Here is a 16329-nt window from a genome sequence, read left to right on the forward strand (position 1 = left end):
TCTCGCTAAGAATCTGTAGCTTTCGAACGCAGAATGCCGCAATATTGAGGGAGTCTGCAGTACGGCGTGCCCTCGCGAGGTACCTTGCCTGAATGCGCCTTGTGGAAACTCTGCTAATGTGAAAACAGTGCGGAAGCGGGTTCAAATTGGAGAGCGTCAACATTGCCGAAGGAGCTTGCGGCTGCTTCTGCAATCAGTAGAGGATTGCCGAAATGCAACAAATGAAAACCTCTGGTTAGCACTAAATATTGTGCTTTTTCTTTTAAAGCATAGCAAGAATTCTGATAGCGTTTATTCATTATGGCTTGATGTTCTTAGCATTCAACCTTTGTCTCCACAGCATACTCATTACAGTGAAGCCTTTCCTGAGAAGGATGCATTCACATCGACCAAGATTTTGACCTGATTATCCTTGTCGGTAATAAGTGCCTTGATACCATGTTCAAGCAAGTCGTCTAACAAAATCTTTCGAGTGATCATAGACGCTGGCTTCAAGGCTCCTATGAATCACATTAGTTGAGAATTCTTGAGAAGTGGGAATCTTTATCCATACCTGTCCTCAGATTTTCAATCACGGCCTGATAGTCAGCTTTCTGATAGCCAAGTACCGACTTGTAAGAGCTTTCTCTCCATGTGATCCAGTTTGGGTTGAAGGGTATTTCCTTCTCCCAAATCGCAACGTTGACCACCGTCCCGCGAGTTTTGACCGCCTCACAGGCCGCCTTAACGCTATTTAAATGTCAGCCCGCGTTCGGAAGTATTGAATTTGGAGACGCGCATACCTCGCGGGGACTCCTGCACAATCAAGAACAACATCCGCTCCGATGCCGCCGGTGATGGCCATTGTCTCTTTCATAATATCTTGCTCCTTGGGATTAATGATGTGCGTCGCTCCGAATTCTTTGGCAAATCGCTGCCGAGCAGTGGCAATTTCTGCAACAATAATTTTCTTCACTCCTTTGGCAATGAGACACAAAACGGCAGCCAGGCCGATAGGACCGCCGCCTATCACCAAAACAGTCGACTCGGGCGTTACGGATCCGGCGGAGACGGCATGCCAAGAAACAGAAAGCGGTTCGACCAGAGCGCCCAACTCGAGGGGGATCCCCTCGGGCAAAGGGAAGACCTGGTCGGCAGGCACGGAAACTGCCTCACTTAACCCGCCGCCCCCGCCGCTGAGCCCGATGAAGCCGCCCGTGTGGCATGCATTCTCGGCCCCGGCTTTGCAAGCTGCACACTTGCCGCAGTAGACAGTCGGCTGCACCGCGCACGGCAGACCGACTTTGAGATGGTCCCCTTTGACGTTTGAGCCTATCTCCTTAATGACGCCCGAGAACTCGTGGCCCAGAGTGACGGGGATTGTGTCGCCCGTGACGGGGTGTCTGGATGCGGGGCAGAAATTGGGGCCCCCGAGGTATTCGTGGAGATCAGTCCCGCAGATTCCGACAAAAGCTGGGGCGATCTGGGGTAATAGCGTGGTCAGTGATGCATTCAAACTCCAACAAGAGTGGCACTGAAAGTCCAGTCCTCCCCGCGCGCGGGGTCGAAATTGACATGCGTGAGGACGTGCACCGCCTCAGGTTTGACTTACCTTGATTTGATTTGGACCGCAAGGGAGCTCCGGTACCTGTTCGATACGGATATCTTCTTTCCCGTAGTATCTCGCAGCTCTCATCATGCTCATTGTTAGTTCTTTTCTAGGGTCGGTATCGTTGCGGATGATTGCGAGGTGGAATGTTAAGTTTAGGGTTGGAGACTGCACGAACAGAAGCACGGTGACTGACTACTTATGCTCCTCCCCTCGTGGCGTTACTTTATCGTTCCAAGTTCCAGGGCCCAGAGTTTCCCGGTATCACTGCGGAAATAGGTGTCAGGCGTGTCATCGTATGATCACCAACCACAGCAAGCCCGTTTCGTTGCCCCGCACTGTCAGGCCACGTGCTTGGCAGATGGCTTCAGGGATGTTTATCCTGTTCGAACACTCGGCGCTGCGGAAAGACTTCTGGTAATGGATGGATGAAGCAGGCCCAAATTTTCAGTTGAACGCATTTCTTGGCAACCAGAGTAGACTATGAATTCGCAACTTCAGTATGGATAGTTCGTTTGGTCCCAGCCACAGGGTTCCATAACTACGAAATCTATGAACATCAGTATCTGAAACTCCCCTGATGAGCTCATAAAAAGGACGACTTAAGCCCAATGTGAACCAAAATTATGGGAACAATGGCCTGCCGTTGTCGCATTCGTTGGGGGCAGATGAGTTGTCCAAAGCTGATAAAAAAAAGTCTGGCCATCAGGTTTTGTTAGGCCCAAGCTGTATTGCTGTTATCTTTTCAATTTTGAACTGGCTCGCCCATAATACATGCAGTATACTCATTGAGGATAACAAGTGGTTCTAATAGGGTTGCTTTGGCGGAATAAATCCACACTATGGGTATCTATAATCATACTATCGATGAGAAGACCATCGTTACAGACGCTCCGATCTATTTAACTTCGAAATCCGGTAAATTGCTTGAAAGTGAAGAGCAAATGGGTATCCACGTGAGCCGCTACCTTTCAGGGCCAACAACCTCACTTCGCCCGGCAGAATTTTCCCAACGCCGTCGATCTTATGTCGTTAGACTCCTGCCAACTTCCAAGTGTTTCCCCATTTGTTGTTGTTCAACGCCATCTTGGAGATTCCCTTGACTGCATGTATGGATCGTTAGCGCACTGCATTTGATGATGCGACATTTGAAAAACTTGGAGAACGTCAACTCACACTCTGCCCAAGTCATAGGCTCCTTGGTTTCATCGACTGATTGCCGCCACACCCTAGCAAGCCAACTTGTCACCAGAAGATCCAGTTCCTTGTCCTCCATCGGTGCCTTGATATCCAACTTGGGAAAGCCGAGCAAGTTCTTCTGTTTGTCGCGCTTGGCCACGGTCTCGACGGCGATAACTTCGCCATTTGTGTTCTTCCAGTGAATCTCGTTTTGATGTTTCAGTTGGTGTGCCGCGCTGTCGCCAGCCTTGAAATGGTCCTTGACCTTCCATCCCACCGCACCAGGCATCAGATGCACCTCTTTGAACGTCTTCTTGGAACTCATTTTACCCTGAATGACCACTACGTCATTCAGCTGAAGTTTAAGGCTTTCCAGCGCCTTCAGAGGGTCTTGAGTAATGTCGTAGATGTGATCTAATCTTGTTCTAACTTTGTCGCTGCCAGCTGTTGATGAGACTCTGTAGGCAACCTTTTGGACTCCATAGACGAGCGACTTTGCATCGCAGACTGGGTTGCTCAGCTCGTACAGTGCTCGTGGTGGGTCCGTATTGGCGAAGACAGTTGTCCTGTCTAGAAATAACGATGGCATCTCTCCGCAACTGAGTTGCACCCGAGACAAGTTGACGGTATCGTCATAGGTCGGAGGTTTTACGTCGATATCTAGCATAGACGACATGGTTGGCAAAAAATTGTTGTGGTTGTTGCGCGAGTTTGTTGTGATGCTTCAGTGTATCTGGAATTTGACAGATCCAAAGAGTTTTAGTCCAAAATCTTGTTTCGACATTTTGAACCTGAACTGAGGGGTTGATCATTCTGATATATCCATGACAAGGCCGGTCATTAATAAGCTTGTGATCATTTCGGAATACCAAATGTCTCAGTAGCTCCTCGGCGCGGAGCGTGGCTGAGGCGCAGATTGAGGCCATGCCACTATTCAGATGCTCCACCGCCTCCGGCCAAGTACGCCCGACAAGGCGATTTTAAAGGTTAGGCAGCCGAATAGGGTGTAACAATTCGGGGCATGATTTACGGATCTGTACATGTCATTGGTATGGTTTTCGTATAAGGATTCAAACCCCTGCTTCTTCATTCCGTTGTCAGCGCAACTCCACCGTCGTATATGCTAGTGAAGTATAGCCCCACTGTTACTTACACCATGCAGCCGTGACAATGCTTCATAACAGTGGAACCCTTTCTCGCTAACTTCGAGGTGCTGGTTGAGGTGGAATTTTGCAAGGCACAGTGACTCAGCCACTGACGCTGCCATGCCGGCTGATCCGATTGATGTCTTGGATAATCCGCCCTGGACCAACACACCGCTCGAAATCACGTCATGAGGGTTTGACTGAATATCAACCTCGCTAGATACCCGTCGGGTTCACGGATTGATAAGGCTGGCTTTAGAAACTGGTTGCATGACGATTAAGTTTATTTGCTTCACCGTCCGCAAGCTTGAAGTGTATTCACTGGTGGTATTAGTGATGTGCGGAGACTAATTCTCAGGTACCGAGCTGATGACTGGCGCCGGTGACCTGTACCTGTCATTGACTAACCATCTACGTGTTTGAGTGGTTGCGTTATAGAGATATTATGAAGAGGCTACTACTGGTAGAGAAATGGCTTCTTAGCAGTACATATCAATTTATCTTTTTGTTCCAGACATTTTTGACCTTGTAAGGTGGCTCGGTGGTTCGTGCTTCGAAATGCGCGGAAGCTTGGGCCACCAGGTGGGGGAGGAGGTTGTCATGACGAATCATGACGCAGAGAAGCAAAACCACAAACCCATCTCTTCAATTCTCACGTATCGAGCTGCATCAGTTATCCCAAGCACCCTCAAGGCTAAGTTCTCGCACAAATAATTCCTCCACAAAGAATTGGGAAATGATACGGCCATTCAGTCAATTGCCTGCTGGGCGCCTTATACCGAGATGGCGTAGCGTGGTCATCGCGTCGGTGAAGCCAGCCGCCGGGCCCGCCTCATCAGCTCGCCTGTCCACCAAGACGGCACCATCGAAGCACGAGAGCACCTCAAAAACTACCCGCGATCAAGTACAGGCCATTTCAGATGAAAAGTTAAGAATGCCGATGACGACGAAGAAGAAGTCAATGGCGGAGCTGGATGAGGAGCTGCGACTTAAGCTTGAGGGCATGTCGGGGGAAGGGGGCGCAGCTGGTATTGAATACGAGAATGGGAAGGCTGAAGGACTGAAGAGGGGTGTCAAGTCAAACATGTTTCGGGTAATATGAGCACCTCATTCAACGACATTTTCAATTCAACCATTTTCACTGATGTATAGTTGGGTTGCTCGGACGATGGGCATAAGGACAACGCAGCGCTTCAGGGGCAGCAACTGCGGAAGCAGGCTTCAGCAGTTTGGAGAAACAGCAAAAATTTGAGAAGGTATCTGAAAATGAAAGTACCACAGTATTCTTCAAAGAAACTCCAGGTCTTTCTTCGATATACTCCAGCACCCACAAATGAGTTGTTTGCTCAATACTCGGCGATCCCCTAGGGTCGACCAGTGGGGGGGATTCATGCATTATGTGAGGAATACTTTCCTGCCTTCTATTTCAAACCCCATTTATCCAAATCAAACATCGGCACGGTAGTTCTGCCAAATCATATACATGCGTTCCCTAGCCAGCGCATTAGCAGATGAAGACGAGCACGGTGTGATTGCTGGAACTCGAGATACATACACTTGACCGGCCGAGAATTCATTCAAACAGGAATCGTCAGAATAGTCCATGAAGTTGTGGATAGCATCCAGACCAGGTAGGCTGGGGCATGTGTCTTTGCCCTCAGGGCACCCAAATGTTTCCTTTTGTTGCGCCGGCGTATCATCGACCTCATCACCTATGCCGATGCAACCGGTTGGAGGGTTCGGTGGAATACGGCCATGACTCTCAAAAGTATGCCATAGGCCGAACCAATGGCCAATCTCATGTGTAGCAGTCTTTCCCTCGTTAATGTTGACCTGCGAGCCTCCGGGGACAGTCTCGGGGCGGATAATGCAGCCGTCAAGCAAGATTCTTTCAGGCAAGTCGACACTGGCCTGTTGCATAGGTATGTTGCACTGGCCATATGCGTAGAAGTTCTTCATGATGTAGAGGTTGAGTGTACGATAGTCTCCAACGTGCAGCGTTCTCTTCATTTCTTGCGCTGTGACGGATGTATGGCCGGAAGTGGCTACCCAGGTCATATTGACGACATATTGGGAGCCAATAAAGTTAAACGAAATGCCAGCTGGGGCGAAGGTGGTTTGAATCACCGTTATCTGATCTTCAAGCTCTCGTTGCTGTTGGTATGGGTTAGGGTGATGCTATAACAAAAGCGTCCGGGGTTTACACACGGTGATCCATCCGTCCTCGTAGTTCTCTGAGCCAGCCACAACGTGAACATATAGGTCCACTGTGATTCCCTCTGCCAGAATTTTGGATGAGTTCCCAGCCGCCTTGAAGGCAGTCTTTTGAGCCTTTAGGTCTTCGACTGTTGGGAGGTATGCCCCATCGACACCTTCACTACCACATCGCGGGATGTCTGCACGTGAAATGACGTGTGCCATAGCTGGCAATGAAGTCACTAGGCATACTAAATAAGTTTTCAGTAGCATTGTAAAAATTTGCAGACTTGGACGTTTCTTGAAAATGCAGAGGGCCAGATAAAAAGTCAAGTCCCACCTCTACGGCATGGTCTCAACATCCTTAGTTACGGCGGGATGGACCCCATTTATTGATTCTGAACTGGACTATAACGCCATTCAATCCGGAAAATGACATCTGTCTATTGGCTGACGAATGAGGGAAGAGTGTAGTCCGTCTGACTACCCCGAATCCTGAAGAACATGGTATTTGCAGGTGTGATATGGTCGGTGAGGACTCAATGATGATTCAGGTGAGGCTGCTTCCCAAAAGAGCGAAATGTTTAAAATTATGGTACGATTCTTGCAGCAGGTCTTTATCAAATGCCAAGCATTGGGAAGCTGACGCAGAATCCTAAATGGGCGAACATGAACATTGCTAGCGCCAGGACCTTTGAACAAAAGAACATTTTACAATTAGATTCGGCAAGGAATATAATCCCTCAAACGCATTGTGCAAATTAGTTGGACCCAAGACGTTCTAGACGCCTCATAAAAGAAGTATGTATATAATCATTCAGGGGGTGACTCTCAGTGTGTCCCCCTGCTAGCAAAACCTCGGCTCCTTCAGACATGGATTGCTGTACCCTGCCATAAGCTCCTACCGGATTGCTTCCGGGCGACTCTGAAGATCCACAAGATGAGAACTTTCGCTTCACCGGGCCGCCTGCAACGGGAGCCATGGCATGAACCATCACGTAGCAAAGAGATATGGCTTTGGGAGACAGAAAATTTTTTATACGTTAGTTCAAAAGAGTGCTCGTACCATTCTGCAAGGGTTTTGAGCCACTTCAACAAATAGGATAACGTGGGAGTCGCGGTGGGTGTCAAGGAGCACATAGGTAGGCACGCCTCCCAACAAGTCGACAACATTGTTGGAAACCATGCTTGGCGTGCTTACCGCAATCGATTAACAGCGCTTGTTCTAGCAATTCCGTTGTAGTCCAAGGGACTATCTGGAAATTGTGGAACAAATGATTCTCATCATAAAACCAACAGCTGAACCGTTGTGGATAGCCCGTAGTCGCAGAGATGGTGGGTTGGTAACAAAGTCAACAAATTCATGCCGATGTCACTCCCCGATATTCAAAAACCGCGAGATCATCTTGAAAGAATTCAGAGAGTCATCGGCATTTTAATATTAACCTTTCATTGTTTCATGACACTCTGTAGATCTATGAGAGAGCAACTGACAACAAAGTGAGCTACACTTCTACGCGGGGTATGAAGGCTATTAACAAACATCAACCATTTATCCCGATAACAGACGAGATCATTCTGATCTGTTTCTGAAAAGTCTGGTTTCGCAACATGTCTTCTGTTGAAACCGCAAACCCGTTTTTCTGGTACTCGTGAGCAAGAGCCGCAGCAGCCACAGGATTACCCCAGAGATCAAGATATGACACCTTCTCCTCTTTGAGTTGGTCAACCCCGTCCGCGTCCACGTCCAAAACATTAATCCACGCTTCCCTCACAATCGTCTCGGCTTTCGCGTCTACCCCACTGTTCACATCGGGTTCCTCTAACTCTTCTACGCTCACATCCTTACGGATGACCGGAAGAAGCGGGGGCAAGAAGTGATCGCCAAGCTCTATGGGCTGATCGGGAGACTGCGAAATCACCTCCAAGTATCGCTCAAATGTCCGTAAAACTGTGCCTGCCACATCTTCGGGCACATTCTTCTTCGAAAACGCCATCATCAACCGTGTCTTCTCACCAAACGGTTCCACATGGACAATCAAATCCGCACGGTCGCCTGGGTCCATGATCTCTGTCAACCTGACCGTAGCAACAACCTTCTCTTGATTATTATTACTTTCGTGGCCACCTCGTTGCGGCGTCTCAATATCCAACCCCTGAAACACCAGCAGTGATGAGAAGCGTGTCCATCGTCTCCACGGCGTACATTTATCCACTATCACGTTGGCACCGACATTCTCGAACCGCATGGAAGCGATGTGTTGTGCTTGCAGCTGACAAACCAGCTCTCCGTACGTCAAGGGCGGACTGCTGCCACCAGCATGGTTGTTGAGCTGTGCGCGCGTAGGGATGTGTGAAGTACAAGAACCCATCACGTCCTGGGCGAACTCCACGGGACTATTGCGTCCCCAGCCTGTAGAACCGAAAACGACGTCGTTCTTTCCTGTCAGCCTGGCCAGAGTAAGCGCCCACGCCGTCTTGACGATCGTGGCTCTAGTGCCGCAGCCCGAGGACTTGTTAATGACGGTGTTCATGTTTTTAGTGACTAGATCTAGGAGTCGAGTCTCGACCATTTTGACAAGCACGCCGTCGACAAAATCCAAATTCGACGGGGTGTCGCCGGAGCAGGCCTTGCGTTTCGTTATCTCGGGCATTTTGGCGCCTTTGAGAAGGGATCGCCAGTATTCGATTCCTTTCTCGAGTTCTGCGGCTCGTGCACGGTGGAGGTAGGCTGGATAACTGCCCTGAAGCTCGCGCAGCTGGGGTGGGTGGTGATTATTTTTGAGAATTGAGGTCATTTCACGGCCTAAGATGGCGACGGAGTGACCGTCGTATTGCCCGGCGGAGACGCGGATAACGACGCGCTCTATACTGGTGGCATCACTGTGGGAGAGCAGGTCGAATGCTGTCTGGGGCTGGGTCATGTCGACAGTTCTGGTTTGCATGTCATATTCCATGAGACAATTTGTGGTCTCATGAATGTCTTTGAGGTGCAGGTGGGTTCGAATCGGGGGTTGGAAGGACTTGGATACAACTTGGTATAAGGTTCGTCGGTGTGCCACGAAAAATGTCCGCAGAGTGGTATCTGAGATGGATCAGCATACACGCGCAAGGGAAGCGGTTACTTTTCTTGAGAGAATACTTACGTCGCGCCGACAAATACTCGCACATCTGGATGACCGTTTCTTTATCATAGGGTGTCACGAAATCGCAGAGCAGCCAGTTGATTCCGCGGCGTTCCTCGTTATAAGTTGAAAAGCCTACGCAGGAAGCTTGTAGATCTGTGGCTGGGATCACGTCCTCAACGTCCTCAACCATAGAAACATACTGTGCTGCTTTTGTTCTGATTTCATCGCCGGCTGTCTTTTTGATAATGGCATCGAATGGCTGGTACTCACACGCCACCTCGTGCATCGAATTGGATTTCCGAAGTAACTCTGCAAGGCATGAAAGTTGCGGGGTTTGAAGAATGTCCTGTGTGCGCCATGTTGTTTGATCAGTGCCCGCCCTCTGCTTTAGTATACACAGGGTAAGACAACCCACTCACCGGAACTGAAAGGTTGACGCCAAGCTTTCTGGCCAGAGACACCAACTTGATCCCTTTTACAGAATCTCCGCCCAAGGCAAAGAAGTCCGAGTCTCGAAAAATTAACTCTTTGCTCAAGTTAAGAGACCGTGCGAAGAGCTCCTGGACCATCTTCTCATAATCGGTTCTGACGGGGTCACCATCAGCAGATGCCGTGACACCAGAGAACTTGGCCAATGTGGATTTGTCAAGGTGACCGCCAAGAGCCTGCAAAAACTTTCGATCAAGTTTCCCCTGGATGGTGATGGGCATGAAACAAAGGGGGACGAATATCTGGGGAATGGCGATGGCCTTTAAGTCATCTACAAGCCTCGTCTTGATGTCTTGAACATCAATGACCGCAGATTCATCCCTGTCGATGATATGTAGCGTCGCATCGTCTTTCTGGCGACTATCTACACTCGACGCATAAAAAGCAACCAAAACTTTGGAATTGCCTTGCTCTTGAAAGCATAAATTCAGAGCTTCTACTGCGATTATGTATTCGCCTCTAAGAACTCGACTGAAAAAAGAAAGTAATTAGGCTTGCTCTTTCTTCTCCTGGGTATTCAACAAACAAGGTGAAGAACGAAACTGACCTGATCTTATGCTCAATCTCACCAAGCTCGATGCGCTGCCCATTCAACTTGACCTGCGTATCAATCCGTCCAAAGACCTCGTAAGACTGATCTGGAAGCTGCCGGACAAGATCGCCCGTCTTGTAAAGCCTGCTCAATCCAGGCGCCGTTTCTGCCATTAACCAGTCTGGACTCTCAATAAAAGCCCTGGCCGTCTTCTCTGGCTCCTTCAAATACCCTCTGCTGAGCGTGGGCCCTTGGATAAGGAGCTCACCCCTCGCACCAATAGGGAGCAGTTGGCCATGGTTATTTGGGTTGACAACCCACCCCCAGCATGCCCCCTCCAGGGCTCGTCCAATATTATTAGTCGCCGGCGACTGACGCGTGTAAACATTGTACGAGAACGCGCACGACGCTTCAGATGGCCCATAGCCGTTGATTACATCTCTACCGCCCGCCACGGGCTTGGTCCACTTGTCGACGAGCTCGGTAGTGTTGGCCTCGCCGCACAGAATTACAACTCTGAGCAGCGGCACATCTTCTGGATCGAGGGTCTGCGCGATGGTGGCGGTAACGCCTATGAAGTTAGCGCCGAGGTCATTGATGGCCCCCGCGAGGCGATTTATGCGGTCGAATTCGGTTGGGACACAGATGGTGCCGCCTGCGATGAGGGTGCTGAGCACATCGAAGTTGGTAGCGTCGAAGTTGTACGAGGCGAAGTGGAAAACTCGGGAGGTGTCGTCTAAAAGGGCAGATTTTTGTTGCGCCAGAGCATCTGTCACGTAGGCTCTGTGTTCTGTCATGACAGCCTTGCTGGAAGCGTTAGTGGTGTTTCTGAGAGCTTAGATGCCATCATCAGCATACCTTTGGAGTGCCAGTGGAGCCTGAAGTGAAGACTAGGTAGGCGAGGTCGGATGGATGGGCGGGAGACGAGAAACCTTCGACATTAACGGATCTCTCCAGACTCAAGAGAAAGTCTTGGTCCAAAACCAGCGCCCGGCGGCCAATTTTCTTGACAAGATGCTCATGCTGTCGGCTCGTGATGATTAGCGAGGCATCTGCGATGGACGAACACTCCCGCAGAAAGTTGACTGGCGTCTCAGCGCTGAACCCAACATAGGCACATCCCGCCTTCAGAATCGAAATGATGGCGAGAACCGCAACAGAGGACTTGTCAAACAAGATAGGCACAACTTCGCCGCCTTTGATGCCAAATCTGAGCAGGTATATTGCCAATTTGCTGGAAAGTACTGAGAGAACATCGTATGTAAAGTTAGGGCCTTCGGTAGCAACTACAGCCTCCCTCTGAGGATTGATTTGTGCGTGTTCATCGACATAATCGTGGATGCAGCGTTCCATAGTGGAGAGAGAAGAGGGGCTCCAGGTCTCCAAAGTGGTGCGGTTTAGCGGCCCAAGAATGTCAAGTTTGCTGAGAAGGGTGTCGTGAGGGCTAGTCGAGAATCGTTCAACGATTGTCGTAAAGGTTTCTAAAAATGCTTCTGCTGAAAGGGCGGGGATCGCGTTGGGGAGGACTGTTATGTGTTGGAAGTGAGTTGTAAATCCTAATGTAAGATCTCAAATAAACAGAGGAAAAAGGCCACTGCCTAAAACATACATCGCAGATTGACGCTGCCTCGACTGTCTACCATAAGAGTGGCTCGTATAGGTCCCTTAATGTCGCAATCAAGGCCAGCTGCCTCATCTCGCGCAAACTTCACCACAGTGCCGCCATTGTGAAGTTCGATGTTGCACGTAGGCTTGCCGAAAAAAATCTCTGAGTCAATGCTTGAACATGTCTCGGTGATCTGGAGAGCTGAACACGCATCCGACACTGTCATGTGCTCTTCAAGGGTTGCTGAGGCTGGAAAGGCTAGTGTGTGAACGCGATCTTGGCTGCTCCGTACCACGTGTGTCGTGACACTTGAAGCAGCACTGTACACGCTTAGTGTATATAACCATGCGGCGACGTAAAAGGTTTCCCGGCTCAGGTTTTGTGCGTTGCAAAAGGATACAACGGCACGTACTCCACTGTCGGAAAGGGATGTCTTGGCAATCCCCAAAGTCATCTTGTCAGTGAGAGAAGGTTGACTGCCCAGAGTAGAGAGCCTTGGGGAATTGAAAATTGAAACAATGTCGATTTAGTAAGGTTCAGACGAGGATGGAAGATCAGAACATTTTTAATGCGAGCACACTCGTCAGAATAAAAAGTTATTACTGAAAACCAAAACCTGCCAGGCCTTGGACGATCAACCCTATGTTTACCGCCCTCATTCACCAGGAAATACAATATCACCATGCGGAATTACCCGAATACGTTATTGAGTCAGGGTTTTATGAGAAGCAAAAGTACATGCCCTTAACCAGAGCACATGCTTTAGCTTACGCCCCATCCCCGCGCAAGCCCCTATCTCCGCGCGGGAATGGGAGGGGAGGGTCACACTCATGACGTTTCCTACTGCCAAAAACTGACTCGTTCGGTAAATTGCGGCATGTATCGAGGTGGCCACGAACGGGCAAGCGCCAAAGGTGCAATGGAAAATGGGGTTGTAGAAAGGGCGTATATGACAGGAAATGTAATCAAGCTTTGCCAAGAGATCTGTCAGGCAGGGGTACCCATTCATGACCGATTACTATGTAACAGTAGAACTGTAAAAACGGTGGGCACATTGGAAGGGCACATCCTCCTTACACATGAGGGGTTTTCAAAATGTATGGGCACAATATAGTATGCAAGGGAATGATCCTTGCTATGACCATACCAATAGAATGGCACTGTGTCATGAGCCTATTAGTGGACACACGATTCATTATTGTATAGCCAATAGGATTCTAAGATCATGTAATGTTCTCCAGTAGCTGCCTATCTAAATAGAGCGGTGAGGGACCCTCGGGGGATACAAAAACATACAAATGGACGATACACACACAATTACTCTTTTTAGACTTGGGATTCGACAGAGCTTATCTATTGTAATGGAACAGCGTGAATGGATGATACACGCGCTACTACCCGTACGCCCTGGGGCGACCAACTGCATATCGAAGACAACGAGATGATATAAGCTGTTCCTGGCAGGGGCAAAGTGCTAGGCTGTTTTGATCGTCCGACAATTCCTGTAAGTATTTTAGCTGGTTGTTACCCCCTATGCCCATTATAATCATCACGTGAGTCGTGACCAAAGTGGCTGTACCACATACGTACGAAATAAGGCATACACCAAAAGCTTTCCTCAGACTACTATATAATAAATTCAAGAGAAGAATACGCGCCTCAGAGATTAACTTTTGAAGACAATGTAGACGGAGGAATAAGAGTGCTGCTGCATCGTCTGGTGCCGAATGTTACTCTTACGCATTTGCAGCTAGCTACGTAGTTTAAAGTTTTAGGCTCCAAATCTTGGCAAAGCATTGAACAGAGTTCTAGTTCAGAGCTTAAAACAACCTTTTCAAAAGCGATAATACGTCGAGCCAAGGAAACTAAATACTGGGAAATATTAGGCCCAGACGGAGCGCCTTATCAATGTTCACGCAGTTATAGCTAAAACAGTTTATCAAAACTATATTTTCTCCAGATGTTACTGACATTCAATTTCTTTTTTCCTTTTTAATTGCGGTTTCCGTCTAACATTGGACCTGAGATGTTTAGTCTACTTGGTGATGCCACAAGAGACTGATATCAAAAATAAAAATTCAAAATTACGCTTCGCCTGGAATTTACCAAGGCCATATCGTTCGTTGAAGCTTTTACAAGGGAATACCCGCGAAGCTGCGAATTTTCCATGTTAACTGAATTTCATCATTCATCTTGGGTGCAGCTCTGCAATTTCAAACGTATTTTTTTGACTATTTTCTTTTCCCACCTGACTTGGCTTAATACAAATATGAACTTCCTTACCAAGCATAATGGGTTTTCTCGAATTAGGCCACTTCCTATTCAAGGGTCCGGAGGCCAATTCGTACCCGTACCCGCCGTCCCCATTCAATTGCCAGGCCCCAATCCTTTCCGATTCATACACGAGAAGGAGATCAATGATAACGACTTGAATAAGGTATTCTACACATTCAAGTATGGAATATGCCCGACTGAACGCCAGAGATTATGCATAGAGGAGGGTTATCATTTCGCCGGGTCGGGTTGTAGAAAAGACTACTACTACTTTTACCTCGCGGGTGGGCACGAAATGGCCCTGCTCTTGGGTCCGCTACTGTCATCGCGAACCTCGATATACCTATGTAACTTGCCATGCCTGAAATTCCAGGAACTGGCTTGTAGCTGGCAGTATCGCGATAAAGAAATATTCAACCTCTGTAGTGTCTGTGCCTAGGTACCCTAGCTACTGTGGCAACGTCTTTGAGTACGGAACATGAATAGCATACCTACAATCTCCAGCTTGCTTGAGGCGTCAAGTACTGCCCTCAACAATAAGGTAACGCAAAGGCCGCTTAGGCTAAGCCCCTATTTTCTCGAGTCGTGACGAGTTACAGAAGACTAAATAAATATTATTATTGCTTTCCGAAGGTTTTTGGGTCTAATATGAGCGAATCTTAGCAAACCCTTTTGTCTCTAAATTTGTAATGTGCTAAGGTCGGGTATCTTGTTGTCGATCAAGACTAGTGGCCTCTCCAACTTTGACTGCTTTGTCAACTCGAATGAGAATCTGTGTCAGAGTACCCCGGAAGCCCTCTTGTAGTCAGGAAATTAAGTCCGTATCAAGGGATCTATGTCACTCAGTGTCAACGTCTTTTCGTCTAAGTCAACCAGACTTGGCATAGGACACGTGATGGAACACGTGACCGCGGTGTATATAGACAGATACACGCCAGAACCCCTAGGGGGGGTTCAACCTTGAAGATATCACTTTGCTCATACCTAGCTTTCACTTTGCTGTTTGTGTTGTTTGGTCCTTTCTGCTCTGTTTGCCTGATTTACGTTGACCCTCTATTCGCGACATCTCACGACCCCTCCGGGATCGATCCCGTTCCCGCGGCAGTCTTACCCCTTCTGACAGATCCGGAACGGCTGCCAGAAAGACTGTGACACTCAGGGGACACCAGGAGGAGACCAGAAGAGAATATTATTACTAAACCGTACCTCATTTCCAGGCAGCAATACGCATCTGACAAACGGTTCCCGTATTGCGCCTTTAATATCCTGAATAACTGTCAGCAAACGGCTTACCCCTTTTCACTCTCCTAAGGGTCTGAGCATGTTGGGTTCATAAGAGATATAGTAACATTATCACATTTTCTTGCGCTTTCCTGGTAACTGACTGCCAGTTATATTGAATACAATGAAAGGTAAATAAGCGATTCATCAGGTACAAAGTCACTGTCTTTGGTTGGTGAGCAAGTGTCGTGCAAGAAGAGAGATACCAGGTACCAACACACGCTAAACTTTTAAACTTAGGAGAGAATACATACTGCGTAAAAACGTGAATTTACCGGCTCATTGCGCCAAGGGAAAAGTGTTGGAGTATGTAAAATCATCATTCAGGGCTGAAAATGAAGCCTTTCGAACGTTTGTTTCTCTGAAGGTAGGGGTATTGATCTGCAAGTTGCTGAAAATAGATAGATTAAGGCTACGCAACCGACTCATACAATGCCCCTAAAGAAAGAGGATTTATGGGATTGTCCAATCAAAAAGCTTTAAAAATTATATTCGTACTTTGAATAACATGGATTGCCAGATTTGAACCCATCAATAGAGAAGTTTTCTGGAGCTGCTGTGGAGCTGCGGGTGTTGGACCTGGGGGATTAAGAGAATTCGGGCTGGAGATGCCGAGGACCCCCCCCCCCCCCCCCCCCCATCTTTTATTTGAGGATGTTGCCCAAAATGGAATACGAGAATAACAATAGCAAGAATGCTGTAGTCTCGGGTCAATGACACAGCGCCCAGTCCGTTCATCCCATCGCGGGCTTTGTTATAATGTTGAGAGCTTTCGGTGCTCTCTATACCAGTCGAGCAGTCGGAGCTCGGCTCCTCCTATGAGTCTAGCAGTGGGATGCCTTTTGTTTGTTTCACTCAGCAAGTGTTGCATTGGGACCCAAACCAATGTCGTTTAACCCACTATTGGATAC

At 48.4% G+C, this 16329-nt stretch overlaps 4 protein-coding genes across 4 annotated transcripts; all 4 read right to left on the reverse strand.

Annotated features, from left to right (window-relative positions):
* Positions 1-348: 348 nt before the first annotated feature.
* On the reverse strand, positions 349-1684 carry EsH8_VIII_000283 (chaperonin 10-like protein; the record flags this gene model as incomplete). Its single annotated transcript, XM_083269325.1, has 4 exons — positions 349-500; positions 554-729; positions 783-1462; positions 1592-1684. The coding sequence occupies 4 exons, from the start codon at positions 1682-1684 to the stop codon at positions 349-351; spliced, it is 1101 nt and encodes a 366-aa protein (XP_083129093.1).
* A 936-nt stretch (positions 1685-2620) lies between these two features.
* On the reverse strand, positions 2621-3443 carry EsH8_VIII_000284 (uncharacterized protein; the record flags this gene model as incomplete). Its single annotated transcript, XM_083269326.1, has 2 exons — positions 2621-2691; positions 2765-3443. 2 exons carry the CDS (start codon positions 3441-3443, stop codon positions 2621-2623), a joined length of 750 nt encoding a protein of 249 aa, XP_083129094.1.
* Positions 3444-5358: 1915 nt separating this feature from the next.
* On the reverse strand, positions 5359-6333 carry EsH8_VIII_000285 (zinc metalloprotease; the record flags this gene model as incomplete). Its single annotated transcript, XM_083269327.1, has 3 exons — positions 5359-5404; positions 5468-6066; positions 6121-6333. 3 exons carry the CDS (start codon positions 6331-6333, stop codon positions 5359-5361), a joined length of 858 nt encoding a protein of 285 aa, XP_083129095.1.
* Positions 6334-7652: 1319 nt separating this feature from the next.
* Positions 7653-12089, reverse strand: EsH8_VIII_000286 (non-ribosomal peptide synthetase; the record flags this gene model as incomplete). Its single annotated transcript, XM_083269328.1, has 6 exons — positions 7653-9193; positions 9255-9582; positions 9656-10046; positions 10273-11060; positions 11116-11783; positions 11867-12089. 6 exons carry the CDS (start codon positions 12087-12089, stop codon positions 7653-7655), a joined length of 3939 nt encoding a protein of 1312 aa, XP_083129096.1.
* Between the last annotated feature and the right edge of the window lie 4240 nt (positions 12090-16329).

Source organism: Colletotrichum jinshuiense, chromosome 8 (assembly GCF_051148585.1).
Source record: "Colletotrichum jinshuiense chromosome 8, complete sequence".
Classification (NCBI taxonomy): domain Eukaryota; kingdom Fungi; phylum Ascomycota; class Sordariomycetes; order Glomerellales; family Glomerellaceae; genus Colletotrichum; species Colletotrichum jinshuiense.